General features: G+C 57.2%; 1 protein-coding gene across 3 annotated transcripts; it reads right to left on the bottom strand.

Moving 5' to 3' along the window:
* Positions 1–288: 288 nt before the first annotated feature.
* Positions 289–26589, bottom strand: WNT9A (Wnt family member 9A). 3 transcript variants are annotated; one of them, XM_060092653.1, is made up of 4 exons: positions 26440–26589; positions 7146–7402; positions 5794–6056; positions 289–3489 (listed from the first exon to the last, which is right to left on the bottom strand). In XM_060092653.1, the coding sequence occupies exons 1-4, from the start codon at positions 26532–26534 to the stop codon at positions 3007–3009; spliced, it is 1098 nt and encodes a 365-aa protein (XP_059948636.1). In that variant the 5' UTR covers positions 26535–26589; the 3' UTR covers positions 289–3006. The 3 variants fall into 3 exon arrangements, with proteins under 3 accessions (XP_059948636.1, XP_059948637.1, XP_059948635.1); XM_060092654.1 differs by having other exon boundaries at positions 5806–6056; XM_060092652.1 differs by lacking the exon at positions 26440–26589 and having other exon boundaries at positions 7146–7653.
* Between the last annotated feature and the right edge of the window lie 424 nt (positions 26590–27013).

Here is a 27013-nt window from a genome sequence, read left to right as displayed (position 1 = left end):
TGGGCACGCGGTCCTCCAGTGCCAGCCTCCGAGAGGCTCCACGGGGCCACTCAGTGACGGGAGACCTGGGACACGGTCCCTGCACGTGAGAGCTGCTGAAGCTCCAGGTGCTGACAGGGAACTACTACGCCCGCCCACCTCTGGGGAGGGCTGGGCTGGACTTGGTCTGTGAGAGACCTGTAAACCCTCTCATCTCCCTGGGCCCTCCTCCCTCAGGCCTCCTCCTCACACAGGCCCTTCTCCCCAGAACCACTGGAACCCCTCTAAAGGCAGCCAATGAGATGAGGCTATAATTTAAAAATACATTTATTTAGTGTTTCCATTTGTTTCTGTTCTGTTACACAAGGCCATTAAATAAATACATTCTCCAAGTCACTCGAGTACACACCTACTCGCTATACAGATGAGGTAGAGAAATCAACAGGCTCACACAAGACTTCTCTCGTGTGTGAATGCCCCTCTCCTCCCGCCCGCCTGGACCTGGCCTAACCAAGCTCGGAGTCACGTCTGTGCAGGCTGAGCAGAGAGCAGGTGGCCGGGACCCGCCTGGCCCTCAGCACGGCTCTGCCCCTGTGGCCCTGGGGGGGTCGGGGGATCCGGACCCGCCACAGAACATGTTTTCTTTTAGAGACCCTCTGCTGCACAGAGAGAAGCATGTTAATGAGAGGCTCCGTCAGCGGGAGTTGTTTCTTTGCTTAGCAAGACATTCTGATATATATTTATGTATAAACAAACCAGCCAGCAGACATTTTCAATCTGCCTTGTTTAAAAAAATACTTTTCTTAATATTTATGGCATAGAGCTAAATGTGGTATTTGATTTAAAAAAATCCTTCCTCTGACTTGCCGCCTTTCCAGACCCAGTAGTGACCGAGCTACAGTCTTGTCATAGAAGCATGGCCAGTTCTGCCTGCTCCAGGCCCCAGCAGGTGGGAATGCTTGGGGACAACTGGGATGCACCCCAGCCTATCCTCACCCTCTCCAGCCAGGCGTGAAGGAGACCGAGGGGCAGACCCACATCATCCACTGTCCCCTCCCAGGGGACATGCCTTGGCTGCACCACTCTGTCAGCATGCACTTATTCATGGGGATGTTCTCTGAACCACAGGAGAATAAACTTTACTATTTACACTATAAAACAGGGACAAAGAGACCCACATCCACATAAATAGGTTTTCTTTTAAAAACAGTCCCCAGGGTTCCTGAAGCCCCCCCTGGACTCCGAGGAATCCCTTCACTCAGTAGTTCCCGTGTCCACGCTGCCACCCAGCTCTGTGCTTGCCCAAACCCCAGCGCACACCCTCGGAGCACAGTCATAGAGCCGAGCAGGATGGGCCCAGGGCTGGAGGCCCCAACATGGGAAGTAGAGCTCCACACCTAGGAAGGGCACAGGGCAGAGGCCACACCCCCGCCAACCACTGACCACAACCCAACACAGTGTGCATGAGCACACACACCACACACATGCACAGACATGCTTACGCACATGCGTGTACACACACGTATGCTCACACGTGCACAAAGCACAGACACCACACATGCACAAACATGTGCACCTGGTCACACACATACATGCATCCATGTATGTACATGCACACCCATGCACAAATGTGCTCACATTCTCATGCGTGAACACACACCACATGCAGATACACACACGTGCTCACACACAAGCACACACATGCACTTATGCATACACACATCACGTACTCACACACATGTACACTCATGCATGCAAAGATGCTCATGCACACACACCACACACTCATGCATGCATACACACATGCACACACGTGTGCACACACCCTCAAACCAAATCAGGTCAGTGCTGGCCATCCTTCTCCCTTCCCCACAAAATCAACAGCATGGCCAAGGAGAACAGCCTTCCATCTGCCACAACCTAACCTAGACTCTCTCCACCCATGTCTGTCCCCACGCTGCCTCCCCCACAGTGACAGAGAGCAAGCCGTGCCTCCTCATGAAATGAACCTCCAAGGGGCTGGCACTGCCCCTCCCCATGCCCACCTCTGGGGGAGAACAGGCCACCTTCTGCCACCCCCAGCCCCAGAATCTGCATTGAGGAGGCTAGAGTGTGGAGCCATGTGCCCGCAGGGTGCGGAGCAGGGCCCGTCCACTTCCCAGGTCAGCCTTGCTATGGGTAGCCGACCTGGACCATGGGACCTGGCTTCCAGAAACCCTGAGGGTGGTGGCCAGACACAGCCTGCTTTACTTCTTCAAAAACAACGACAGCATGTCTCTCTGGATTTAGTGGTTTCAAACGACAAAGCAGATCAGGAAGGGGCGTGGAGGGGAGGGAGAAAGGGGCCCCTCCAGGCCCGGCTCTGCTGAGAGGCGGAGGAGCCACAGCCTGGGAGACTGCAGGGGTGGAGAAAAGAATAATTATATATTAGTTAAATAAAAATAACTTAAAAGTCACTGATATCACTCCAAAGAGAAGTACTCGATGTCAGAGGGGGCCGGCCGTAGACCCCTCGCACCTGGGCAGCCAGGCATCTCCTCTCTCCCCTAGTGGTTTGACTCTAAGCCAGTGCTGGTGCAGGACAGGCCACAGGCAGCTCACACAGAGACCGTGTGGTCACGAAGGTGTGCCCGCTGCTCCTCAGAGGGCACCCAGCGCAGGAGGGGCACCTGGTGATTTAGGGGGACACAGCTTGGAAAGCATCTGTGCAAAGCTCTCAGGTCATGGGGAGGGACAAACAGAGGGGATGCAGAGGTCAGACTGGGCCTTCGAGATGGGGAGACAAAAGGGCGGAGATGGCCAACCCAGCCAACTCCCTGGCCCTGCCCCTGCCTTGTAACCAAGTATACTGGGGGCGCCCAGGTCAAGGACTCAGCCCCTGCAGGTCTAGACCCCTCACATGGCACACACCACCTGTACCCCTGCAACAGCCTGGCCAGGCCCAGGGGCTCAGCCCCTGCAGGTGTACACCCCTCACATTGCACACACTGCCTGCAGCCCTGCAGCAGCCTGGCCAGGCCCAGGGGCTCAGCCCTTGCAGGTGTAGACCTCCTCGCGCTGGGTGCACTGCCTGCACTCCACATAGCAGCACCAGCGCACCTGGCACTGGCAGGGCCGGGTCACCACCCGGCTCTGTGTGTTGTGGCCACGCCCGCAGCAGATGCTCTCGCAGTTCTTCTCACGGTGGCACCTGCGGCCGGCAGTGCCGGGGGAGAAGCGGCCGGCCAGGCAGAAGCTGGGTGAGTCGTCCAGGTGCACTAGCTCCGGTGTGCGGGGCAGTGGGTCGCCACCACCCGTCCCTGTGGCCCGGCCCCGTGGTGGTGAGATGGCGCCGGCCTCGCCGGTGGCCTCATTGGTGGTACTGCCCACCTTGAGCGCTGTCTCGTACTTGTGCTTCAGGCGCTTGCCCACCTCATGGAAAGGCGCCAGCTGCCGCCAGCACGTCCGCACGGTGCATGAGCCTGACACGCCGTGGCACTTGCATGTGGTCTCCACCCCGGCCTTGATCACCTGGGAGGGAGGTGGGCATGAGGGCCACTCTGAGCAGACTGGAGACCAGTCCCCAAGGACAACCCTCAGAGGGGCTGGAACTGCCATTCACCCCAGGGCCAGACCTCATGGCCGGCCAGACCTCATGGCCCCCCAGACCCAGGCCCAGGCAAAGGGGGTCACCACTGCTCATCACCCAGGCTCCCTGGCACCCACACATGTCCCTCCCTCTCCAAGCCATGGACCACCCAGGACAGAAACCCCATAGCCAGCACCACACCTTCAGAGTGGCCACCACAGCACCCCGAACCCACCTCCTGCACCATCGTGGCCCTCCCTTCCCATCCCTGCATCCCAGGCTGCCCTCTGCAAGGCAGGGCACACCTCCGCATTAGCACCCCTGTCAGCAACCCCCGGACCACAGTCTGTCCTCAGCAGTCTGCTCCTTAAAAAAGTAAGGACAAGCAAGTTAGCTTGCCTAGTGGACAGAACTGGCCACTAGAGTCTACATCTGAGCTGACCATGCGCCTGCCTGAGCATAGGGATCAGATGCTACTGCATGTGCAGGCACCATCCCCCACCCTGCTAAGAGTAACTTGGAAAGTGGGAGAAAGCCTCCAGAGAGGTCCAGATGGGAGGGGGCTGCACCCACTGCACACATGCAGGCAGGAGCAGGCATGGCACAGCACCAACACTCCGCTTGGGATCTGGGAAGCTGCCGAAGACCCAGGCTGGGCCCTTCCCCTCCCAGGACTTGGGTCCAACTTGCAAAGCCGTGGAGTCAGCCCAGCTGTCCCACGGGGCCTCCTGCCTGACTTTCCACACTGGGGTCCCTAGAGGGACACAGGGAAGAAGAACGGCAGGGGAAGGGGATGTCCCTCTCCCAATGGGCCCCAAGCCAGGCCTGAGCTCCCACACTGCCCCCAGGGAGAGTCGGCTCAAGGGGGATTAAGAAACATAGCTGCCCTCCAGCCAGGCAACAGAAGAGTCACATTTAATGATACTTTGCTGAGACACCCGGACAAATTTAATTAAAACGAGGCTTACCCAGGACCAGTGGAGCTAATGGAGCACTTTCATATTCTGACTTTTCATTAATAGCTTACAAAAGGGCGAGTGCAGAGGAAAAGAAAGGGCCTCCCATGGGGGATTTAATCAGCCTGCACCCCTCCCCAGAGGGTGGGAGGAGAGGCAGAGCTCCTGTGGAAAAGGGGGAAATTGATTCTTTAATAAGCCCACACCTCAGAACTCTGGCTTCTCAATAAAGAGGGGCTCAGAGTGAGGCTGGCATTAATTACCTCATGCCCCCCTCCAGCCCCCAGGCTGGGGCTCCATATCCCAAGGGCTGCCCAGCAAGCACGCAGATCCCCCTCCCAGCCCCTGACTATCCCACAGCTCAGGATGAGCCTTGGGAGGCATTTGATTGTCCAGGTTGTGCAGGGACTAAGAGGGTGGGGTGTTCTGTCCACAGTGAAGGTGGCGGGACCTGATGCCTCCTCCAGTGGCGTGGAGCCAAGGGGCTGGCAGGTGGGTAGAGAGTGGTTGCAGAGCCAGGTCCCCCCAGGCCCAGCCATGCCTGCAGCAGCAGCTCCCAGAAGGGCCCAGCAAGAGAGCTGAAACAGTCCTTTTCGCCTTGAGTCTTTTGTTTCAAGTTTCCTTGGAACAGTCCTGGCCACAGACAGTGCCCCTGAGGTAGAAGCAGCCTCCCCAGCTTGAGCCAGCCACACCCCCAGCTTTTCCCCGGGACCCCTGGACCACACACTTACCCGTTTGCTGTCCACCTAGGTCCCTGGTGACAGGACCACCCACCCCTCAGCCCTGGCAGGTAGGGGCCAGTCCATTGTCCTCCTGGTTAGATGGTGCCCAGCAGGGAGACCCTCCCAGCGGCCCTGACCAGCCAGACCCACCTGCCTGCTCCCCAGCCAGCAGCAAGTAGGCCTTCTGGTTCCACCCAACCATGGGAGACCATGGGGCACCCCTCCATGGAGCTCCCCACCATGACAACTAGTGTCCCTGCCCAGCCGGTAAGTAATGAGCCTTATAAGCAGAAGGACTGGAGGCCCTGGCTGTCACCAGTGGCTGGAACAGAGCCCCAGAGGCAGCCGACTTCACCTCGTCCCAGCCCTCTCCCCCACCAATGCGCCTCCCTCAGCCCCTGCATCCCAGCCCTTAAACACATATGCACCCTGCCCACCCCTCTGCACTTTCCCGCCCTGCTCCCCAACTCACGCCACCTGCAACCCCACACCCACCCCATGCCCTGCCCTGTGCCCTGTGCGCCCCCCACCCTGCACCGTTTCCCACTCCGCACCCCACCCCGCTTGCCTTCACACCCACGAGGTTGTTGTGGAAATCCACACGGGCTCGCAGATCCTTGCTAGACCGCCGACCCAGGAACTCCTTGACGAACTTGCTGCTGTACTTGAGATTGTCCCCGCAGCCACCCCACTGCCAGGCCTCTCGGTTCTCCAAGTCAGGGGCCTCATCACAAGTGCAGCGCTCCATGCGGCCTGCACTGCACGCCTTGGCCAGTGCATGCGTCAGGCCAGCAGAGGAGATGGCGTAAAGGAAGGCTGTCTCCTTGAAGCCTGGGGTGGTGGGGGCAGGGGCAGGTCAGCAGGCCACAGCGGCCCCCGTCTCACTCGGGTGCAGCCAAATCTTGGCATCCCCAGGCACACATTCCATATAGAGCAGGGTCTGCGGGAAGGCTCCTTCCTGGTGTTTTCCACGCAGGGAGGGGCATACCTGCCTGGGCTGCCATGTGCACCTGGGGACAGGAGGTGTTCCCTTGTGCCCCAGACATAGGACTGGTCAGGGGCAGGAGAGAACCCAAAGTGTACTGGGCCACAGGTGTGCCCAGCAATCAGAGACCCTATCCATCTGGGTCTCCAACCTACTAGACTGGCCAGGGCCCTCTGTGAGCCGTGCCATGCCCTGGGCCTCAGGTCCCTAGTTTTGTTTTGTTTTGTTTTGTTTTTTAACATCTTTATTGGAGTATAATTGCTTTACAATGGTGTGTTAGTTTCTGCTTTGTAACAAAGTGAATCAGCTATGCATATACATATATCCCCATATCTCCTCCTTCTTGGGTCTCCCTCCCACCCGCCAATTCCAACCTTCTAGGTGGTCACAAAGCACTGAGCTGATCTCCCTGTGCTATGCGGCTGCTTCCCACTAGCTATTTTACATTCGGTAGTGTATATATGTCCATGCCACTCTCTCACTTCGTCCCAGCTTACCCTTCCCCCGTGTCCCCTAGTTTTTAAAACAACGCTGTTGAGAGACTCAGATGAGAGTCCCCCTTGGCACACTCATGCAGAAGGAGACACAAGAGAGGAGGCTCCGTGCTCTGGGCTGGGGCACCAGCTGGACACCTGCTCCTGTGCCCAGGCACTGGGCCTCAGCCACTGCCATGTGGCAAGAGCCATCAGAGCTGCCTCAGGCCCTGTCACAGCTGACCACGTGCGCCTTGTGCCACCAGCAACTGTTCCATGCAGGTGTGAGAAGGGACCGGGCACGGGGGAGAGGGCAGGAGGAAGGGGAAGGGGGAAGCAGGGGGGTCAGTCCCACCCACCGCCCAGTCACCTGGAACTCAGCTGAGGTGATGCACTAGGGGCGCACACCAGGGCTAGGAGGTCCTGCCTCCCTGCTCTGGCCCAGTGTCCCAGCACACTCACCTCGCTTGAGCAGGCTGGCCCGGTAGCGACCCTCCAAGGTACAGTTCCAGCGCTCAAACCGGAACTGGTACTGGCACTCGAGAGCACTCATGCTGACCGCTTCCACCAGCGTCTCAGCCACACCGGGGTCCCGGCGGCACATGCGCCGCTGCTTGCGCTCCAGCTTCAGCCGGTCGCAGGCCTTGTAGTGTGCCTGGGCAGCTGCTTCCGGCTCCAGGGTCAGCGGGAGGATGGTCAAGGGCTCACTGCCCGTCAGCCTGGGCACAGAGAGGCCAGAGTGAGCCCTGCCCCAGAGGCAGAAGGTGGGCGCTGGGCGAGGGCTGCAGATGCTGGGGCAGCAGAAGAACCTGCTCGGCCGGAAAGCATGGCGGCAACTGGATAGGAGCCCCCGTGGGCCCACCTGGGGGGCAGGAGGGGCAGTGGGCCCAGGGACAGGGACGCAAAGGCCACAGAGAACCCGGCGGGGGGGGGCGGTGAGAAGGCCGTGGGACCCGTGCCCACCAGGCATCCTCTCTACACCCGCTTGCCCGCATATCCACTCACGTCTTGCCCTGCCAACTGCTTGTGGACCCCTGCCTGGCCCCCTGCATGCCCTGGGTTCTCACACTGGCTGCCCAGTAAGCATGACTCAGGTACCCACATGGATGCTGACCCCTCCCCAACAAGTCCCTTCAGGGAGTCACACCCCAGCTGACACCAGCCTCACTTGCCCAGGTCAGATGACAGGGGAAGGAACATACAGCTAGAACCTCATACGCACACACCTGGGAAGACTGCCCAGCCCAGGGTATTGGCCAAGGGCAGAAAACCAAGGCAGGGAGCGGGCACAGTTGCCTCAGGCCACATGAGACGTACATCTACTGTACCCTGCCCAACCCACTCCCATGTCTGCTCACCCAGCTTGCTCTAGGACCCCCACCCTCTGCCATCCCCAGCTAGGGGTGCCCCCCACGGCCCTGTGGTCCCTTGAGGATGGCCCTGGCTCACTCCCTGTCCTCCTGCAGCCTGTGCAGATGGCCCCCATGGTTCCAATGGGGTCTCCTGGAATATGTGCACCAGAAGGGGCCTCCCAGCCCAGGTCCCAGGTGCCACCCAGGAAGTGGGCTCCTGGTTCTTGTGCAACTCCACCCATTCTCTTGGCTGAGCCGAGGCCCTGGCCTGGGTCTGTCTTCCTCTGTCTGGCCTGCCTGCCCTAACTCCCTACCAGCTGCTCCATCCAGGGACTGACCGGCTCTGGCCTTCTGCCCTCTCTGTGCTCAGAACCATGGGCCTCAGTGTCCCCAGACAGACAACTACACATCTGGGCTCCAGGAACATCCAAGCCCAGCCCCACCCAGACCTTCAGCCCTCGGGAGGCAGAGGTGCCCACCTGGATGTAAATGGGGCTCAGAGCCCACCACTAGAGCATCTTTAGAAACAAGCCCCAGCCCCCACCTCTCACCTCAGCCAACCCCAGGAACCAGGGGTACCAGGAGTCCACAGATACTGGAGCCCCACACCGTGCCCCATCCCATTTCTTGTTGTCCTTCCAAAGCCCCCTCAGGGGTATGGCGGCCACTGGGCTGATAAGAGAGCTGCAGCTTTCTGCAGGGGAAGGGATGTGGGCAGGGCCTTCTAGAACCCCACCCTCTAACAGACTCCAGCAGTAATGCTGCAGGTTGAGGTTCCCCTGGGGACAACCTGGGGTACCACATTTTGTAGCTGCATGCACACACACCCCAGCATGCCCTGCCCTGCCTAGTGGAGAGGGGAGTCGCTGCATCCACCCTGGTAAGGGTGGGGCCCGTGCAAAGCAGAATGAGCCCTACCCTGAGGCCTCTGGACCCCGGTCCCTGAAGGAGTTGCCCCTGTCTCACCCTCGCTGATCAGCACCCTGAGAACAGCAAAGCAGGGCGCTGAGGCTTGGGAACCAGGCTGACAGGAGGCCCAGGCAGCATTGGGCAAGGAGGCCACCAGAACACCAGAGCACACGGGTCAGGCCTAGGGGTGCAGAGCTGCTAGAGGAGAAGCTCCAAAGGTCCCTGAGACACGGACAGATCCTTTGTGGGCCACTGAGCAGTGGGGATGCAGAGGCAGTAACACCTTCGGGGAGAAGACACGTGAGCTTGGAGCTGGGACGATGCATTGGAGGGGTGGCAGTACAGGCCAGCCCCAGTTACCTGCACCCCTTATCTAGCGTTAGGACTTCATGCCTAAGGACATGGGGATGTGGCAGAGGCTGATGTCGGGGGGCAGCTTTGTGGACTTCCAGGCCCCTGCCTGAGGACAGCTGCTGTGCTGGGGCAGGGTGAGCAGGCAGGGGCCCGAGGACCCTGGGCTGGAGGCCGGAAGAGCCATACTCCTCACACAAAGACAGCTCACACAGTGGAGACTTGTCCCCAGACAGGAATGTCAACAGCTGTGCCCAGAACTGCGTGCCACATGGCTAAAGCACTGTAGCCTCCAACCAGCACGTCCCCCAGGCAGGATTCAGATTAACCAAGCTCCCACCGCTGCCAAAACATTCCGGCATCCAAGAAGACCCCTACTGTAAGGCCATCCTGGGGGGACCTGGGGCCGGGCTGGAAAGGGACAAGGAGAGGGAGACAAATGGCAGGTGATGCTGCCTTCCAGTCTTCCAGGAGGCAGTGGGGGTGCCTGTGGCCAAATTCTGCACATGGGCGCTGAGGACAGGGCCCCCTCCACCCGGTGCCAGCCTGTGCCCACACTGCACACGAGGAGCTAGCTCAGGGGTCCCCCACACTCAGGGCCAGCCTACATAGCTATAGGTAGTTTCACTCCCACCTGGCCTCAGCATGTCCACCAGGGTATCAGAGGCAGCTCCATAAACACAGTCACAGGCAAGCTGACCCTTTCCTGAGGCCAGGTGGGGTCTACATCTCTTCTGGGCAGAAGGATGTGGAGGAAGGGTCAGCTCAAGGCCAGGAATGGCCATCTGAAAATCGTGTGGCCACATGGCTGAGGCCTGAGGCCCAAGGGCAAGGCCTTTCCCCTGAGCCGTCACCCAGCTCCCGTGGTAGGCATGAGGCTGAAACCCGAGGGGAGCAGCACTGCTCTACCCCCCCGGCGTCCCTCATCCCAAGGTGGCACGTCCCCACCTCTCTTTTATGGGGGCCCAGCTGCCCCCTGTCCAGGCCCCCTTAACAGTCAGTGTGGACTCAGTGCAGCCAGCCTGTGAGCGTACGGCCTGGCGTGCAGCGACAGAGGACAAACCCTCACGGAGGTGCCGGTGTGAGACAACGCATGGGGTACAGGGAAGAGGGTGGCCGTCAGGTGGGTCCGGGCTCAGTGGAGAAGGTCCCAGGGACAAGAGGCAGAAACGACAGCACAAAGAGGAACCCACAGAAGTGCTGGAGGAAAGGTGAGAGGCTCACAAGACATTCTTAGAATTAGGAAAGCTTTTGTCAGAGTGACTCAGAATCCAAAGTGTCTTTAAAATTTAATAAATTAGACTCTCTAAATGTACAAGAATCTCTGCACAGCAAAAAGTAGCATAGAGGGCTTCCCTGGTGGTGCCGTGGTTGGGAGTCCGCCTGCCGATGCAGGGGACACGGGCTCGTGCCCCGGTCCGGGAAGATCCCACATGCCGCGGAGCGGCTGGGCCCGTGAGCCATGGCCGCTGGGTCTGCGTGTCCGGAGCCTGTGCTCCACAATGGGAGAGGCCACAACAGTGAGAGGCCCCCATACCGCAAAAAAAAAAAAAAAAAAAAAAAAAGTAGCATAGAATCCAAAGACCAACAGACAAAGATCAGAGGAAATGCTGCAATTCAGATCCCAGGCCAAGGACCAAGTTTCTTTGCTTGTGTGTGGGCATGCGCATGTGGGCACACGTGCATGTGTTGCATGTACATATGTGGACACAGGTGTATCTTTTCCTCTAGATCAGTAACAAAGGAATCAACTGTTAATTGGATACGGGATATGAACATACAGTTCAAGGGAAGGGAATATAGCTGGCTGTTAAAAACTTATTTGCAGGCTTCCCTGGTGGCGCAGTGGTTGAGGGTCCACCTGCCGATGCAGAGGACATGGGTTCATGCCCCGGTCCGGGAGGATCCCAAATGCCGCGGAGCGGCTGGGCCCATGAGCCATGGCCGCTGGGCCTGCGCTTCCGGAGCCTGTGCTCCGCAGCGGGAGAGGCCGCAACAGTGAGAGGCTTGTGTAACGCCAAAAACAAACAAACAAAACAAAACAAACTTATTTGCATTTCACTCAAAAAATGCAAAATAAAACTATATTGATAGGTTATTTTTCATTCATCAGAGGAGTACAAATCAATGTCTCATAGGATTATTGTCAAGGACACAGGGAAGGAGGTGTTCCTCCTTGGCTGGAATTCTGGACTGACATATCTATAAAAATTCACCCACCAAATCTCTTTCTAGAAATACAGACTACAGATATGTTATCTTAAAACATATAAGCAAAAAAAAAAATTTAATGTCAGCAAGAAAAAACGTACAAGCGTATGTCACTCACATGTTAGCCAATGCAATGTTGTCATGCAAAAACACTGGAAGCACTGTTTGGTATTCAGAAAGACTGGAGATTGGCTGAATAAATGGGATCCATCCACTCCAGTATTCAGCAGGCCTCAGAAAATCCGCAGCCCACCTGCTGTGTACACTCAGTGCAAGGCACAGGCCTACCTCTGCAGAGTACCTGCATGCATACCTCTGGGTGCATGGGACAACCCAGGATAAAGGCGGCCTGGGGCAGAGGAAACACGTTCTTCTCCCTTATAGCGTGTGAGCCACTCACACGTTGTCCCATGCACATGTGGCCCCTTCAAAATGACAAAGTTCAACATACAGCCAGTGGCATGGAGAAACCCCTCACAGGCTCTCAGCCCTGGATGCCAGCCTGGAGCAATGAGCCTCTGCCCACACAGCCTATCTCCAGGGGCTGCGCCTTCCAGCCCAGAAAGTGCCCAGGCCACCTGGCACAGCACAGACCCTCCAACCGCCCAGCTGCCCACACCAGTGCACCTGCCACTGTGCTCAACACAGCTGCCCCTCCCTCTCCGAGGGCATCTGGTCTGAGACAGGTGGGTCGATGGGCACATGAGCCTGCCCAGGAAGCCCATGGAGGACTTGAGTCCAGGTTGGCTGCCCTTGCTCCACCTGGCTGTCCTCTCCCAGCGCTGGACCCAGTTCCTGGGAAGAAATGAGATCTAAATGTTGGCCTGGCACTTTACAACACTCAGGTGTCTTCAAAAGATATAATACACACATGCAAGTGAGCAGCACAACTGGGAAACACAGCTCTCACCCAGCTCAAGAAACGGCCTTGTGCCCAGGGACTCTCAACTCCCACCACTAAGGTCATAAACCATCTCCTAAACATCCTCCAAAAGCTTCCCCATCTTGCTGTGCACATCCAGCTCTCCATCCAGCTGACACCAACATCTGCCCGTGAAGTTTGGTGGGGCCAGCATCCCTCCCTCAGGATCCCAAAGGTTCCATCTCCTCGCTGCTCTGTGACGTCACAGCAGCCTCACATGTGGCTCATTTCCAGGCTCCACCCTGGGCTAGTGTCACGAGCTCCTGACGTTTTACTGGGATTCCGTCAGGAGCTCCTTCCAACAGATTCCAAGGGCACATGCTGGCTCTGCATTTGCACACACGTTTGCTGGGGTGGTCATGACTGCTCTGTGCAATTTTTAAAATAAATTTATTGATATATTTTTGGCTGTGTTGGGTCTTCTTTGCAGCGTGCAGGCTTTCTCTAGTTGCGGCGAGCGGGTCTACTCTTTGTTGCAGTGCACGGGCTTCTCATTGTGATGGCTTCTCTTGTTGCAGAGCACGGGCTCTAGGCGCGTGGGCTCAGTAGTTGTGGTGCACAGGCTTAGTTGCTCTGCAGCATGTGGGATCTTCCCAGACCAGGGATCGAACCCATGTCCCCTGCACTGGCAGGCAGATGTTCAACCACCGCGCCACCAGGGAGGTCCCCTGTATGTGCAATTTTGAATCTCTCCATTGGTGAGAACAGCACCTCTCTCCATTTACTCAGAATTCCTTCCTCCCTCTCTCTCAAGTCTTACACGTTCCCCCACTGAAGTCTGAAGTCTTACAGCCTCCCACAGGGCTGCCCTGTATTAGAGTCAGTCTGTGTTCCAGAGTGATAGTGTATAAAAATAAAATAACTTTATAAAGTCAGTCTTCCCTCTGTTGCTGACCTACAAAAGTCCAACTGACCCTATGCTGATTTAGTATTTGGTGACCTTGCTATGTGTTGCAATTCATCTCTGATGATTTTCAGATGCTCTGTGTACAATCATGCAGTCTGCAGAGACACCAGTCTATTTTCTTACTATGCGGTTCTTCCTGCCTTCCTACACTGGCTAGGGCCATCAGCATAATCATGTAGAATCTGCCAGCTGCCCTCTGGGACCCAGCCTCCTGACCCCCAGCTCCATAGCCACCAGCCAGCACAGAGCTGTCCAGTGCCCTTGCCAGCATGTGTGGCCATGAAGTGAAGGAGAGAACTGTGGGCACCACCACCAGAAAGTGGGGACCCTCATCCTTGCTCATCTCTTGCTACCCAGACCCACCCCTCCAGATGCAAGGGCGCCCTAAAGACTGGCACTACCAGGCCAGAGACCAGGAGTCAATGCACTCACAGAGCCAGAGCATGATTGCTACACGAGAGAAACGACTCCCGTCATGCTTGAGGGTCTGTGAAGACAATTGGCATCACCCAGATTTAGACAACGGTGACGACAGGCATCCCTGTCTGACTCGTGGTCTTAAAAGGGAAGCTTTTGCCATTTCACCGTTAAGCACGAGGTTTGCTGTGTGTTTTTCTGGACACCCTGTATCAAGTAAAAGAAGTTCCCTTCTGCTTTTAGTTTTTAAAATCACAAATGGATGTTGAACTTTATCAAATGTCATCCCTGCATCTTTTGATGTGTGATTTTTCTCCCTTAATCTGCTAAATTGAGGAATTTCACTAATTGATTTTTCTAATGTTAGACATTAAGCATTCCTGGAATAAACCCAGTTGGCCATGATGGGTTTTATTCTTTCTCTGTATTGCTGATGTAACTTGATGATGTTTTGTCTAGGATGTTTGCAACCATGCTTGTAATTTTCTTCTCCCATGCTCTTCCTGCTGAGTTTCAGTGCCTTAGCAAGAGTTTTTTTTTTTTTTTTTTTTTTCATTTCCTAGAAGAGTTGTGTCAGATTAGAATCGTGTCTTCTTGACTGTTTGGTGGAACTTGCCATGAAGCCATGCAGGCTGACATTTTCTTGGTGGAAACATTTCCTTTCTGATCCAATTTCTTTTTCTTTTTTTTTTAGAACACCTTTATATATTAAGATATAATTCACTTACCATAAAATTTGCCCATTTAAAGTATATAATTCAGCGTTTTGTAGTATATTTGCAGATATGTGCAAACACCACCACAGTCAATTTTAGGATATTTTCATCACTTCAGAAAGAAACTACATAGTGTACTCTTTAGCTATTACCTCCCTATTCCCCTCCCCCAACTCCTGGCAACCACTAATCTACCTTCTGCCTCTGTGGGTCTGCCTGATCTGGACATTTCCTATAAAAGGAATCAAACAACGTGTGGCCTTTTCTGACTGGCTTCTTTCACTTAGCACATTGTTTTCAAGGTCCCTCCATGTGATAGCATGTAATAATATCCCACTGTATGGATATACCACATTCTATTTTTCTACTCCTCAGGTGATGGACGTTTGAGCTGTTCACTCTTTTTATTGATTTTACTTATTTAAATTATTTTTTGGCCACGTCCTGTGGCATGAGGGATCTTAGTTCTCTGACCAGGGATGGAACCCGTACCCTTGGCACTGGGAGCGCAGAGTCTTAACCACTGGACTGCCAGGGGAGTCCCTGAGTTGTTCACTCTTCAGCTATTGTTCATAATGCCACTATGACCACTCATGTACACATTTTTTTGTGAACATATGTTTTCATTTCTCATGGGTATATACCCAGGAGTGGAACTGCTAGGCCATAGAGGAATTCCATAGTTAAGTGTCTGAGGAACTGTCAGATTGTTTACCACACTGGCCATACCACTTTACGTTCCCAATGACCCGATTTCTTTGCTTACTATAGTATTGGTCAGTATTTCTATACCTTGAATCTGTTTCTGTTACTTTTTTGGTTTTCTCCATTTCCTCTGAATTTGCAGATTTATCAGCATGGAACTGTACCTGACATTCCCTTGTTTTTGTTTGCAGAATCTGTGACGATATTCCCCGTAGCTGGACACTAGCACTCTGAGCCGCCTCTTCACTGGGTTAGTCTCCTCAGATGTTTCTAAGACCTTCCCAGAGAGGGATCTGTTCATCTCTAAGGCACATTTTTTTTTGTTGATTTCTGCACTACTTCTACTTTCTTTCGGTTTACCTTACTTCTCTTCCTCACTTTTGTGATGGACACTTTCTGAGTGCTTTCAAGTGTCTCTCCACTTCTAAAATATGCATTTAAGCTACCACTGTGGCTGCTTCAGTCTCTCCGAAACTCCAGCCTCGGGGCACCAGACTGAGCCCGACACAGCCCAAGGTCACTGACGAAAAGAGTCACAGCTCAGATCACTGTGCTGAGTCTGAGTCTCTCTCTACTCTCATTTCCCTCTTTACCTTATGGCCCATTGAGCTGGTGTGTTCTTTCTCCATCCTCTTATGTTCTCTATCCTTACATCGTGTGTCTCTCACCCAGAGCCTATAATTAGACTCAGGACCTGACCACAACCCCCATCACCTCAGCCTTATGCCTGGAACATTTCATCCACTGGGGTCCTGGGGTCTCAGTTTATCCTTTCTGCTGGCCATGCCTCTTTTTTCTTTTCTCCTCTCCTGCCTTCTTTTGGGTTATTTTCATTATTCTGCTTTTCCTTTTGTTAATTTGAAGTCATATATTTCCATTATTTTCATGGTTACCCTCAAAATTACAACATGAGTCTATGAGTTACCCATGTTCAATGTTGGTCAATACCACCCCCTTCTCGGTAATATGAGGCCTGAGAACACAACCTTGCTGACTCCCTGGAATTATATGCTGTTGTGTATTTTAGTTCTACATTTAGGACCCAACAGGAAGTTGTTCAATGTTCCCTTATCCCCTCCTTCCCTGTGACCTTCTCTTTGCTGTTCACTCCTTTTTGTGTCTGGAACACAGCAGGACCATTTCCCATGCCTAAGCTGCGGCGTCAACATTTCCTTCAGAGCAACTCTCAATTTGTCTGAAAATGCCTTTATTTCACCCTCATTTTACAGTAATCTTCACCGAGCGTAGAGTTCTTGGCTGGCAGTTATTTTCTTTTCATGCACCAAGTGGATGGTCCCACCACCTCCTGGCTTTGCTCTCAGTTCTGAACTTAGCTGTCAGCCTGACAATCCTTGGAAGGTAATCTGTATTTTGTTTTTTGGGATTGCTTTGGTGTTTTGCAGTTGCAATCTGTCATGTTCTGGCATGAACTTTTTTTTTTTTTTCTGCTTAGAAAGACACTGGGCCTCTTGAATCTGCTTGATTGTTCTGATCAGTTTCAGAAAAATTCTCAGCCATTCTCTCCATATATCACCCCATCAGTTCCTCTTCTCTTCTACCTCTGGGCCTCTGGTGGAGCATGTGGGACCTCCTCACTGTGTCCCCAGGTTTCTCACCCTCTCTGCTTTCCGTGTATCTGCCTTCCCATGCCACACTCTGTGTAATTTCTCTTGACCCATCTTACAGTTTGCTAATTCTCTTCAACTGTTTATAATCTGCTTTCAAATCAGTCTACTACTTAAAATTTTTCCCAGTTCTATTTGGTTTTTCCAAACTTGCTGGGTCAGTTTTTGTGGCTTCTCATTCCTTACAGATATCCCAGGCTTATCTTGCTCCTGCAAGCACAGTGAGAGGTGTTGTACTCAGTGTGGGATGCTCTGTTTACTGGTCTGCTGCCATCATTTCTGCAAGTCCTTGGCTGCATTTCCTTGCACACGAAGTTATCTCTGACCATATGCTGGTTGCCGTATTTGAGAAACTGTTTGCAGGAATAATCTGAAGCACAGGATAAAGGTCCCCAAAATTCACAGCCACCTGGAACCTCAGAATGTGCCTTCTTTGGAATAAGGGTCTTTGCAGAAGTAATCAAGGTAAGGATCTTGAGACCAGATCATCCTGGATTAGGTCCCACGCTGCTGAGGGCTTCCCCCCCGCCGCGACGAGCTCTGCAGAGAGCACACTCCAGCCCTGGGGCAGCCGGAAAGAACCCAGGACAGACAGAGCCGAGTCTGGGGAATGCCCAACCCCCTCTGGGGACCAGGCCCGAGGCTGTCATGCCCGACTGCTTGGGGACTACTAGCGCAGCCCCTCTGAGCACCCAGCCGGTCACACATCCTCACATCTGCCCCAAGGACAGCCAGGTAGCAGGACGGGCATTGTCGGAAGAGGGTGGGTGCAGGTTTGGCCCACGCTGGTACTGGAGCCATCCCTGTCCCACATCACTCAGCCCCTAGAACACCTCACCCCTTCCCACTCGCAGGTGGGGTAGGGGAACAGATTTCGATTGCCCTTCCTCCTGCCTACAGGCCCAGCCACCACAAGGGCCACCCTGCCCGCAAACCCAGCTCCCCGGGCATGGGGAGCTGAGACCCTGGGCTGGGCGGAAGGAGAAGAGGCCGGAGTTCCAGAAGCCACAGCGCCCTGCCAAGGAAACCTCAGCCCCACCAGACGGCGTTTAATTTCTGTGTGAATCAAATTCAAAACAAATTCCAGTGCTGAGACCTGGTTCTGAGATTAACCCTCCATCCTCCCGTGGCCTCTGCAGCCTCCCACCCAAGCAGGCGGGTGTGGGGCGGGCACAGACACCACCAGAGCCGGGGGCTCCCCGAGAGCTCCACCAGCACTTGGTGCCCTGCCACGCCAAGGAGGAGGTGAGGGCCAAGGGATGGGGATGAGCAGGGCAGGAGGGCAGCTCCCTGAGTACAGGTCACACTGCGGCAAAGACCTTGTGTCTATGACAGCTGTCACCTCCATCAGCTGTGAGAACCGCCAGGCCCCGACGTCCCCAGCTCATGGGGCCCGAAGATTCCAGGGCATGAAGAGCTCTTGGTCAGTCCGCAGATCCATCACTGTCCAGGGGATTGCCTAGCTAAGGCCTGGCCACCCTGGGGGTCAGCTGGCAGACACATGACTCAGCAAACTCCACTACACTGGGACCCACAGCACTGCCCACCAGGCCTGGCACCCCCAAGCCTAAGAGAAAGGTCCTCGTCCACACTTGGCCCCTGAAGCGAGCAGAACTTGTGGGACCCCCAGACTCTGAGGGCCACCAGCCAACTGCCCCCTTTCCAGAGCAGGACGATGGAGCCCAGATTGGTCAGTGGCATGTCGAAAGCCCCCAGGAAGGTGGCTGAGGCTGCATGGGACCCCCAGATTCACTGACTGCCGCACGGAGAAGGCGGGCTGCGGTGGCTTCATGGAGGAACCAGAGTGACCAGGCCACCTCTGTGCCCTGGTCACCACACCCCCAGGCCTCAGAGGTGGCTGTGGACCCACGACGGGGCTGCCACAAAGGACAGGAAAGATGCAGGGCAGGTGCTCAGAGAGCCACTAGACCCCACCACCACCGCCGCCACTACCAGCATCACCTTGATATCTGGTTTCCTTCCCAGAGCTGGCCTTCCAGGGGCCTAGCACCATGCCAGACACAGACGGGGGACACTGGGACAGCCTCAATCAACACCCCACCCTGGGGTGGCCTGAGGCAGCCACTGCTGCTCCCTCTGTCCAAGAGGGAGCCAGGTCGGGTGTGCTCTGGTCTGGGAGCCCCTGGCAGCCTCTACTCTCGGGCCAGACCACTTCCCTGGCCACGTCTACCTCAGGTATCGCTAAGAAAAACAAACGCAGCTTGAGGCTTGCCTTTTTCCATTCCCTCGTCCGGCTGCCGGTCTCGAGGTGCAGGGCCTGCCAGCTGGGCGGCCGGGTTTCCTCCTGTGGCTAGGGGCACCAGGCCAGCCAGGAACCTCACTGGGAGGAGCAGGGGAGCGTGGCGGGCTGTGCCCGCAGGTCACAGAGCCAGATGGCCGGCACACCACCCAGGTTGACACTGTCCAGAGTGGGGCTGCCCTCCTCTGGAGACCCTGGCCCAGCCCACAGATGTCCATTAATGATTAGCCCCTGCAGAAAAACAGGCTGGTCATCATCCAGCCCACGCTACCAAGCCCCACTCCAGAGGCCTGCTCAGACCTGCTATGCACCATGGGCAGCCACCTGCTCCCACCTCCCCAACCCTCGCTCAGTGGGGTCCTCAGCCCCCGCCTCCCACCTGCCCCCTGGGAGCTCCAGCGGAGCCCTCAGCACGGCACCCACAGCAAAAATGCCCGCAAAGCCTCTGTCCAACATCCAGGCCCCATTGTCTTGTGTCTGCGACACCTGGCCCACCATCCGTGCGCTGGAAGGTGTAATGGCCCAGCCAGCAAGTGTGGGTGCAGCGTGGTGGAGGTCAGGGCCAGGGGTGAGCAGGGGGCTTGGCCACCTGGTGAACGAGCACCTCAGACCCCACACCAGGCTCCTGGGTGCAGAGCCAGGAAGCGGAGGGGAGACAGGGCCCCTCACAGGCCTCGGAAGAGCCAGCCCAGCGCAGTTTGGAGGAGACACCACAAGGGAACCTCCTGTCTTCCCCAGAGGTGAGCTACAGGTAAGGAGCAATACTTCTGGGCTATGCTCTGGCTTCCTGGAAGAGGCAATAGCTGAGGCACACCCAGGAGGATGGGTAGGCCCATGAGGACAGTGGCCCTGTTCCCCACCCACCAGAGGCTGACCTTCAAGCAGGAACCTGGCCTCACCCACTTCCCAGACAACTGCGCCTGCTCTGAAACCTCCTGCAGTCTGCTGAGCCAGGGTGGGCACTGCAGGGGCACCCCCACCTCTGGGACAATACACAAAGGGAGCCGGGTGCCCCCCAGGCTGGGATTAAGGGGGCTGAGTGCCGGCCCTGCTGACAGGTGTCATTTTTCTACAGCCAGGAAAGCCAAGCCAGGTCCCTTATCAGCTCATCGCTCCTCCCCGAATTCAGGGCCCACAGCCCCCCGGGAGGAATCGTGTGTGTGCATTCTTTTCCAGGAGAAAAAATACCCACACACTTCTATTGTCCTCTATATCACAAGGCCCCTGGGGTGGGTGGTGGGCGCCACCCTCAGTCTGGGGCCACCCTGGGAGCCTGGGCAGGATCATGCTAGTGCCCATGGCTCTGGAGTCAGGTCCTGGACCACAGTGGCAAGGACGGGGGTGAGATTAGGCCAGCTGTCCTCCCGTCCAGACGGCCGCCGGCTGTGGCAGAACATCTGCTCACACAGCTGAGGGGAGCCAGATGGCGGCGGCTTCCTCCTCACCTCAGACCCCACCAGGAGGCCACCGGACTCCACGGCCTGTGTGCACGAGATTCCCAGCCCAGAGGCCCAGTCCTGGCCTGATGCTCCCACCTGCCTCTCTCTGGTCTCTGTATGAGGGGGCCGGGGCAAGGCCCCCCCAGGAGCCTATGGAAGGGGACAATAGGCCAGGCAGGGGCCAACGGTTTGGGAGTCCACAGCCCCCCCAGAGAAGACTGGCCAGGAGGAGGGGGGGAGGCAGGAGGGACTCTGGAGACGAGAGATGTAGGGGGCAGTGAGCTCCCCAAGGGATCCCCTCTGCCTCCCCCGCCTGCTCTTTCCAGCTGCTTCCCCATGTCTGCCCTGGACCCATAGGCTGGGAACCTGGAACACCTAGGTCCCTCTGCTGGCCACAGAGGTCCTGGACCAGGAGTCCAACAAGAATCCCCCCTCCTTGGCAGGCAGGAAGCCCAGGCCCCTCCACACACCACCCCACTGTCCTCTCCTGTCCCTGGAGCTCCCTCCCCTGACCTGAAGCCCTCCCCGCATCCCCAGGCGCCTTCCCGCAGCCTGCTGACCCTGCCCTGCATCCCTCGTCACCTGCTGTTCTGAGGTCTCCCCACAGGGCTTCCAAGGGGCCTCAGCAATCTCCCTGCCAGCCCCTCAGCTGCCCTGGACACTGTGGATAGGGCCCCATCGCCTGGGCCCTCCCCCACCTCAGCTGCCAGTGCAGGCCTACCCTCTCCTGACCCTCTGAAGCACACTGCTCTCCAAGGCCTCTCCCTCAAACACCAGATCCGAGGCCTTGCAGGACCGTTGCGGGCTTGCCTGTCCGGAGGTGGGTCTCCATGGGTAGCACCTGCCCTGTTGCCCAAACCCACGTGACTCCCTAAGCTCCTGCCTGCTTAGCTCACAGCACCACCAGCCCTGGCCGGGGAATCCCCCGGGACACCTCCCACTCTGTCAGCCCCTCCCTAGCCCCAGTGGACTCTGGGTCTCCCCAGCCTCTCTGTGAAAGGCCGACCTCCCCTACAGGTGAGCCCCAGCCCTCAGCCCCCCACACAAGCCCCCCAAGCCCCCGTCTGAGTTGTCTCATTCTCTTAGCAGGGCTCCATCTTCTCCCTTGCCCACTCACAGGCTCACCGTACAGCCCTGTCATTCTGCCATTAGGCTCGCTCCTGCTGCCCAGGAAACCCTCCCTCCTTCTTTCTACTCTAGGGACCAGCTGGGAGCCCCTCCTCCAAGCAGCCAGCAGGCACGTGGCCACATAGGACCGCCAGCTGAGCCCCAGGCTCAGTATTCAGAGAAGCAGAGGAGATGCCCTCACCTCCTGGCGCTGGGCAGTCGACCCTCCCTGACCCACACTCAGAGTCCACCCTCACCCCAATGACAGCAGCCCCTCTGGGGCAGACCTCGAGCACAGTGCCAGGGCCCCCAGCTAGCCCCAGCCCCAGCCCAGGCTCCAGCAAATGAACAGCCACCTGCACCCTGGCCCCCCACATAGTCCACTGGGGGCCAAGCAGGGGGAAGATCTGTTGTGAAGACCCATGGGTGCAGCCCCTGTGTGAAGGGGTGAGAGCATGCCAGCTCACAGGTCAAGAAAACAGGTTCTCCTCAGTCCAAGAATAGATCTAGAACATTTAAAGAGCTCTTACAACTCAACAGAAAGACAAACCACTGAGCCAAAAAGTAGGTAAAGAAACTGAATAGACATTTCCCCAAAATAAAACATTATAAATAGCCACTGTGCACATGAAAAGATGCTCAACATCACTAGTCATCAGGGAAATGCAAATGAAAACTACAATGAGATGCCACCTCAAATCTACCAGGGTGGCCAGAATTTAAAAACAAACAAAAAAATATGTTTTCTTTAAAATCAGAGAATTAACAAGCATTGGCGGAGAGTGGAGAAATTGGAACCCTCGTGCATTACTGATGGGAATGTAAAATGATGCTGTGGAAAACAGTTTGGTGGCTTCTCAAAAGGTTAAACGTAGCATTACTCTATGATCCAACAATTCTACTTCTAGGTATGTACCGAGAAAAACTGAAAACATATAGGCCCAAAAAAACTTGTACACCAATTTTCACAGGAGCATTATCCACAATAGCCAAAAGGTTGAAACTACCCAAGTGTCTATCAACAGATGAATAGGTGGAAGGAAACTGCCATATGTCCAGCTAGTCAAATATTATTTAGTCACAAAAAGGAATGATGTACTGATTCTTGCTACAAAGGTGAATAAATCGTGAAAACAGTATGCTCGGTGAAAAGAGCCAGACGCGAAAGGCCACATATGGTATGATTCCATTTATATGAAATGTCCAGAATAGGCAAATCCACAGAAACAGAACGTGGATTAGTGGTTGCCAGGGGCTGGGGGAGGGGGGGATGGGATATGAGGTTTCTGGGGTGATGAAAATGTTCTGGAATTAGATAGCGGTGCTGGCTGCACAGCCCTGTGGATGTATTAAAAACCACTGAACTGTATACTTCAACTAAGTAAATTTACAGGATGTGAGTTACGTTTCAATAACAAAAAGACCTTTGGCCCCAAGGCCAATTGCCCCCCACCCCGCAATGTGCAATGGTCCGGAGCACCTCAGCTGCCTTTCAAACCGGCTCCCAGCACCCCTCATGGGCTAGGGAAGCCCTTAGTCTCACGCTTCGTGCTGCCTCTGCCATGCAGGCCTCCAGGCCACTTGGACCAGAGAGTTGGGACGAGCCCAGACCTCACAGCAGTGCCCCACTCCCCCACATCACCCTGCAAATGTTTCCTGTATAACGTGGAGTGCTGAAGCCAACACCACGAGAGAGCCTCAGGGCTCACCGTGCCCCTTCTTATTCTCCAGAAGATTAATCACGTTGGAAGCCTCAGGCCTCCGCTGGCCGGTGCAGCCCCTGGATGCCTGTCTAGCAGTTTTCCCAGGGGCCTCTGCTGGGGGCTGGCTCAGCACACACACGGAACCTCTAAGAAGAAGGCAGCAAGGTGCTGGGGAGCCCAGACCCTGCTCTGGCAAGCACAGATCCCCCAAATCCCCAGATCCAGCCCCTGGCTCCAGGCTCAGAGGAGCACAAGGGTGGCTTGCCCCAGGGCCTGGGGCATCCCTTCCTGAGCAGGTTTCAGCAAGGTTTCAGCACACAAGGCCCACCCTTTAGCTCTATATTCTCACCTGAGGATAACGCCAAGAGAGGAGCAAAGTATGGGAGAGCCCACCCAGATCTATGGGGTGGGGCAGGGGGCTGGTGGTTGGCAGCAGGGAGGGGTGTCCAAGTTTGTATCTCAGACTTGCCACAAGACCTTGGGACAGTCTCTTCCTGCTTAGAGTCAGGCTCCACTTCCTTCCAAGAGAGCATCAGGCCAGCTGTCTAGGCCCCCCGAGCACAGACATCTCTGTAGCCCCAGGAGAACCAGATGGAAACACCACCTGCTAATCACACCAAAAAGAACGGTCAGGCCAGGGAGGAAGAGAGGAGAGCCCCTTTCCCATGGCAGGCAGGTGACCTGGAGGGCCCTGCCTGGTGGCCAGAGGCTGAGCAGGACAGCAGGAGCAGGGCGGGTTGGGTTGCAGCCTGGGGGGGTGAGGGGGGGCGGGGCAGGGAGGGCTCCCACCACCCACGTGATCCTCCCCCAGGCCAGCCTCTCTGGGTTTCTGGGCTGTAACTGGAGCTGCCCTGCCTGTGAGCCTCTGTGCCAGGCAGAGCTTTCAGAGTGGGGGAAGGGAGAGGAGGGCTGGATCCCAGCTCCTTCCCCCTGTTCCCTCTGTACTTGGGGTGGGGAGGGAAGCCCCAGCACAAGGCACAGAGAGGCCCCCTGGCTCTGGCCCAGCCCTGCCTGGCCCTGCCTGCCTTGGGCCATCTCCTCCTCCCTCTCCCCTCTGGCTCCTGCCCCTTTACTAAGCCAGGAGAAAGGGCCCCAGACCCAGGCTCAGCCAGTCACTGCTAGCCAGAGGCTGGGCCTCCATGGCTGGTGCTATCCTGAGTGGACTCCAGCACCAGGTCCCTTACCTTCTCTGCCTGTGGGGCTGGCACAGAGTCTGCCATCCTCCAGGACCTCCGTCCACCAAGCTGAGTCTTGTCTCTCTTGTCTGGTGGCAGGGGGAGGGGGGAAGTGGGGTGTACCCCCAGCAGAGGCAGCAGAACTGCTTTCTATGCTACCCACGGGGCAGGACTTGGGAAGCCTCACTTGAGGGGGCCTTTGGGATTAAAGAGCAGGGCCAGAAGGGCTAGCTGGAGAAGCCACAGGGGCTCCAAGCCCTCCTGACTTGCCACACAGCCACTGGCCACACTTCCCTGAAGGTACGAAGTGCAGAGAAAACATGGAGAAAAAGAGGGATGCTACAGGGGTTGGGATGGAGGGCGGGAGCCAGGACCCTGAACGCCACCCTGTGGGTCTGATCTTCCCAGAGAAAAGGCCAGCAGCAGGGAGACTCCAAGCAGAGCACAGCGTGGCGCAGACAAGCCTAGGGTGTGTCTGAAGCCTGGTGAGCAGACCCATGGCTGAGCCCGGACAGCGAGAAGGCACAGCTGGCTGACAGGCCATCGTGACTCACCGTGGACCTGCAGCCAGCCAGCCAGCCTCTGACCCTCCCTCTGCCCGAGAGGGTAAGGCAAAGGCTGCACAGATGGCATGCAGGGGCGTGCCAGCCTCTGCACAGCCTGGGCCCCAGGCGGGCCAAACCCACAGCCGCAGCTCTGGCTGCGGGGTGGGGTCTCCAGGGTAAGGAGACAGGGAGCTGACCCTGGAAGACAACCCAGGAAAAAAGAACAGGAGAAGGGGGAGGGGGGAGAAAAACACAAAGGGAAAGTTTCCCATGAAAATATTTTATTTTCTTTGAGAACAGGATACACCTGCAGGGCTTCTCGCCCAGTCGGCCTCTCCCCGCCCTGGCAGTGCCACATTTCTGGACCAACGGGGCCCTCTGCCGGCCAGGACGCTGCGCGCCGACGCCTGGTCCAGGGGAGAGGGAACAGGTGACGACGGGTGGAGGGCGGCAGCCCGGGAACGGCCGCAGGGCACGCAGGACAGGGACTGGGCAGGACGCGGGGGTGGCCTCGGCTCCAGGAGTGGCACGGGGTAAGGAGGCGGGGAGACTGGGGAGATCCGGAGGGCTGCCCACACGATGCCACCCAGACCCCGGTGTGCCCATCTGCAGAGTACAGCGAGGGTCCCCAAAGCTCGCCCGGCTGGACATCCCAGATCTGGGAGCGAGGAACGAGGAAGGGCAGGAAGGAACGTCGGAGAGAGACGAGCCCAAACCACACTAACTGCTGCTGCGGAGAAGCGCGCAGGACAGCGACCCTGGAGGCGGCGGGAGGCAGCATTCACGGCTGGGCTGGGCCCTGCGCACCGGAGAGGTCCCACAGACGCGCTCCCGCGGGCCGGGGCCCGAGCGAACGTCAGAAGCAAAGCTCAAGAAAAATAAAATTCCTCCAGTCTGGAGTTTTTTTTTTTTCCCCTTTGGGGCTCAGAGCAAGGAACATCTGGATTTTGTACGTATTTTTTTGTTGTTGTTAAATTAACTTCTCGAGGAGAGAAAGGAGGGGGAAACTGCAAGGGGGGGTGGGTTTGCAGGGGCCAGGGAGGCTCCAGACGTTTGGCAAGAAATCCTGGCCTAAGGGAGCCGATAACCAGAGCTTGGTCCCGGAGCTCCAGGGAGCCTCACGCACGGCCGCGGGTGCGGCCGCAGCGACTACGGCTCCGGGGTCACGGAGCACCGGGGCCTCACGCCAGCCCGTCGGGTACGCCGGCCCCTCTCCGCGCTCCGCGCCACGGGGACACGGACTCGCGGACCCAGCGACGCGGGATCCGCAAACAAACAGCTCCAGGCAACCCGGGGGCCCTCGCTAGCCCGGGCACCGCGCCCCGCGCACCTGGGTCGCCCCCGCCCTCGCGCCCGCGCCGGCCTCGGGCCCGGCCCGCCCGCCCCGCCCGCCGGGCTGCCGAGGCACCTACCCGAAGTAGGCGGCCGAGGGGCGCAGCGCGGCGAGCAGCAGCGTCAGCGCGAAGGCCGCGGCCAGCCAGCGCGCCAGCAGGGGCCCATCCAGCATCTTGCCGCGCCGCGGCGGCTGACCATCGCGCTCCCGGCCCCGCGCTGGGCGCCCCGCGGCCGCCGCCCTCTTATAGCGCCCGGAGCGCCAGGCCGGGGGCGGGGCGCCGGCCAGCTGGCCCGGCCCCGCCCGCGCCCGGGGAGGGGTCACGCCGGCGCCGGGGGCGGGCCGAAACCCGAGCCAGCGCCCCGCCCCGCCTCGTTGCTGCCCGGCCACTCGGGTCTCAGGGCGCGCCTCGCGCGTGGGAAGGGAGGCACGCGAGGGGGCGGGTGGGAACCGGGGCGGCCGGAAGGGGCGGGAGCGTGGCGGGGGCCGGGGGAAGGGAACGAGCCCCAGGGCGGCTGTGGGGGTGGAGCCAAGACATAGCGTTGGTGGCCTGGGGCAAGACGGCGGGGCCGGCGTTGGGCGGCTAGCCGGGTGCGAGCAAGCGGGTGGGAGCGTTGGGGGACCTGGGGGTGGGGGACTTGCGGCGGCCGCGG

The sequence above is a fragment of the Mesoplodon densirostris genome, chromosome 3 (assembly GCF_025265405.1).
Source record: "Mesoplodon densirostris isolate mMesDen1 chromosome 3, mMesDen1 primary haplotype, whole genome shotgun sequence".
Lineage (NCBI taxonomy): Eukaryota > Metazoa > Chordata > Mammalia > Artiodactyla > Ziphiidae > Mesoplodon > Mesoplodon densirostris.
This window is presented reverse-complemented; position numbering and strand designations above follow the sequence as displayed.

Excerpts from the sequence above, each read along its gene's own strand:
- WNT9A (XM_060092652.1), bottom strand. The coding sequence starts at position 7,653 with ATGCCTGGTGGGCACGGGTCCCACGGCCTTCTCACCGCCCCCCCCCGC. Across the intron at positions 6,057-7,145 it reads GGCCAGCCTGCTCAAGCGAG|GCTTCAAGGAGACAGCCTTC; the intron begins GTGAGTGTGCTG and ends CCACCACCCCAG. Across the intron at positions 3,490-5,793 it reads ACAACCTCGTGGGTGTGAAG|GTGATCAAGGCCGGGGTGGA; the intron begins GCAAGCGGGGTG and ends CCTCCCTCCCAG.